At 44.1% G+C, this 3034-nt stretch overlaps 1 protein-coding gene across 1 annotated transcript; it reads left to right on the top strand.

Annotated features, from left to right (window-relative positions):
* On the top strand, positions 297 to 2176 carry LOC109823041 (cytochrome P450 89A2-like). Its single transcript, XM_020389366.1, has one exon. It carries the CDS (start codon positions 452 to 454, stop codon positions 2012 to 2014), a length of 1563 nt encoding a protein of 520 aa, XP_020244955.1. The 5' UTR covers positions 297 to 451; the 3' UTR covers positions 2015 to 2176.

The following is a 3034-nucleotide window of genomic DNA, read 5'->3' as shown; positions in this document are numbered from 1 at the left end:
TGTGAAGGGTTGAGTTCAAATCTAAGATTTTTTGGATTCTCTTGAGCTTATAGGATTCTGAGCGAGAGAAGAGAGAGGGGGGGGAGAGAGAGCGTCAGTTTTTGGGGGAAGGGTTAAGGGGTATAGTTTTTGGGGAAAGATAGGATTAGGGGAGAGGAGGAGGAGAGAAGAAGAGGAGAAATGAGTAGTTAGATGAGAGGAGGAGGAGAAAGACGCAGAGAAGAAGAAGAAGAAGAAGAAAAGGGGAAGGGTATTTTCGGAACTTTTTGGGGTTGATTTTTGGGAGCTAGTGAAAATGGGCTAGATCACAATTTCTTGGGTTTTTTATGGATAAAACACTGTCAAAAACTTCAAGGGGTTAGACCACTAGAGCTTTCTTTTTTGGGGGCCTTGACATATTTTTCGCAATTATCAAATACCAGAGTCACAGGCGAAGCTTGCAGACGAAATAATGGAATCTTGGATCCTCGTCCTCCTCTCTCTGACCCTCACCCTCTCTCTCCCCTTCCTCCTATCCAAACTCAATCCCAAAGCTCCTTCTCTTCCTCCCGGACCATCAACCATAGCCTTCTTTGCTAAAAACATAATCTTTAAAAAGAAATCTCTGTTCGAGCTCGAGCAAGTCATCCATGACCTCCACAAAACCTATGGCCCTATTATGTCCCTTCGAACTCCCTCTCATCCAAACATCTTCATCGAGGACCGTGAGATCGCCCACCAAGCCCTGGTTCAGCTTGGCTCGGCCATCGCAGACCGCCCTCCGCTTAAAGAGCCTATGATTTACCTAACGTGCAACGGACATGACATAAATACATCACCGCATGGCCCTCTATGGCGCTTACTCCGACGCAATCTCACCTCGGAGATGCTCCATCCCTCTTCCGTAAAGAAATTCGCCCCAGCACGCAGTTGGGCGTTTAAACTACTTGTCAGCAAACTCAACGCTCGAGGAGGAGAGGAAGAGGAAGAGGAAGAGGAAGAGGATAGAGAGAACGAAGTGATACCCGTGAAGAAATTTAGCTTCACAATGTTCTGCTTGCTCGTTGCCATGTGTTTTGGGCAGAAACTCGACGAAGAGGAGATCGAAGAGATAAGGGATATCCAGTACTCTCTGCTATTCCTCTTCGTCAGGTTCAACCTTTTTGCTGTTCTTCCGAGGGTTATGAAGGTTTTGTTCCGCAGGAAGTGGAACCAGATTGTAGGGATTAGGAGGAGACAGGCGGAGATCTTCAACCCCTTGATAAGGGCGCGGAAAGAACGGAAGCTCAAGGGGGACAAAGGAGAGTTTCTTCCATATTGTTATGTTGATTCCCTTCTCGATCTAGAGATCCCTGAAGAGGGGGGGAGGAAGCTCAGTGAGGATGAGATAGTGAACCTGTGTCACGAGTTTCTCAGCGGAGGCACCGAGACAACATCGGCTGGATTGGAGTGGATCATGGCCGAGATAGTGAAACATCAGGAGGTACAGAGGAAGCTAGCAGAGGAGATTGAGAGGGTGATACCTGCGAACGAGGAGATCAAGGAGGAAGACTTGCAGAAGATGCCGTATCTGAAGGCGGTGGTCGTGGAAGGGCTGAGGAGACACCCGCCAGCTCATTTCATACTGCCTCATAGAGCGGCACGGGATGTGAAATTGAACAATTATTTGATACCGAAAGGATCAGAGATACATACCAACGTTGTTCAACTAGGGTGGGATGAGAAAGTGTGGGAGGATCCAATGGAGTTCAAGCCGGAGAGGTTTATAAAAGGAAATGGTGATTTTTCTGACGAAGTAGTGGATATAACGGGAAGCAGGGAGATCAAGATGATGCCTTTTGGTGCAGGGAGGAGGATATGTCCTGGTTATGGGCTTGCCATGTTGCATTTGGAGTATTTTGTAGCGAATTTGGTGAGGAAGTTCGAATGGAGAACAGCGGAAGGACAAGAGGTTGATCTAACCGAAGGATTTGAAATCACTACCGTCATGAAGAATCCCCTTCGTGCTCAAATTTTCCATCGAGGGAACAAGTAGATGAATCGTCGAAATCCCTGGAGATGGCGATCTCTGTATCAGATTCTGAGAATATTGAATCCTACACTTCGAAATAGAGCAGTATCTACTAAGTGTCTGTATATCAGACTGAGGTGATGTACAAATAATGATTTGCAGAGAAAATGTGCTATTTATAGTTAACATTGTGTTGAATTCAATGAAAAAATTATAAACGTCCTATAAACTTAACCGCAGATTTTTGCCAACAGCGAGAAATATTCATAGACGAAATTACATCAATTTCATTAGAACCGTTTCTTGCTTAGAGCAGGAATTACTGATCTTGGATTTTCTGCTCCCCATCCTAATCCTTTACTACTGAACTGAGCTGAGAGGATATATTATCGTATTAACTAGGGTAAACGATCATGTGATTTAGATGTTTTCGCACGCCATCCGCAACCCGACACTGATGGATACACACCAATCAGAAATCTATGCGGAAGTGTATCCTGCGGAAGCATCACCAAAACTCTTGATTAGACCTTCTCCTTTGTAGACCAATCAATCACTAGGCAATGTGAAAATACCGAGAAAATAATAGTTCGAACAAAAGTGTAAAGCAAATACCTCAGAACAATAGATCAAAAGACAAAGACATTGAATTTATGTGGTTCGGTGATCGCCATCGTCCACGGCAAGAAAATAAAGTCATCTTTTGCTCTAGAGATTACAAGATAATCTACTCTTATGATCTAAAATAGATTCTACAATAAACCCTTTCAATCTCACTAAGAGATCTCTCAAACCCCATATTTCTCTCCTTAGTTCTCTTTTCTTCTCTTTTACAATATGCAGCACTCCTTGGTATGATTCTTTCTAACCCTAGACTTATAAAGCCTTCTTTTATAGGGCCCAAAATCGGATATTGTACCATATAGTAGTCCTAATCTGAGTAGAATACAAAATAGACCCAAACCAATAAACTACCCGAATCTAGTCCGACCGACCGGTCTGACGGCCATTATATTGTCAGAGAATTTTGCCAGTCAGACCGGC

The sequence above is a fragment of the Asparagus officinalis genome, chromosome 1, assembly GCF_001876935.1.
Source record: "Asparagus officinalis chromosome 1, Aspof.V1, whole genome shotgun sequence".
Lineage (NCBI taxonomy): Eukaryota > Viridiplantae > Streptophyta > Magnoliopsida > Asparagales > Asparagaceae > Asparagus > Asparagus officinalis.
This window is presented reverse-complemented; position numbering and strand designations above follow the sequence as displayed.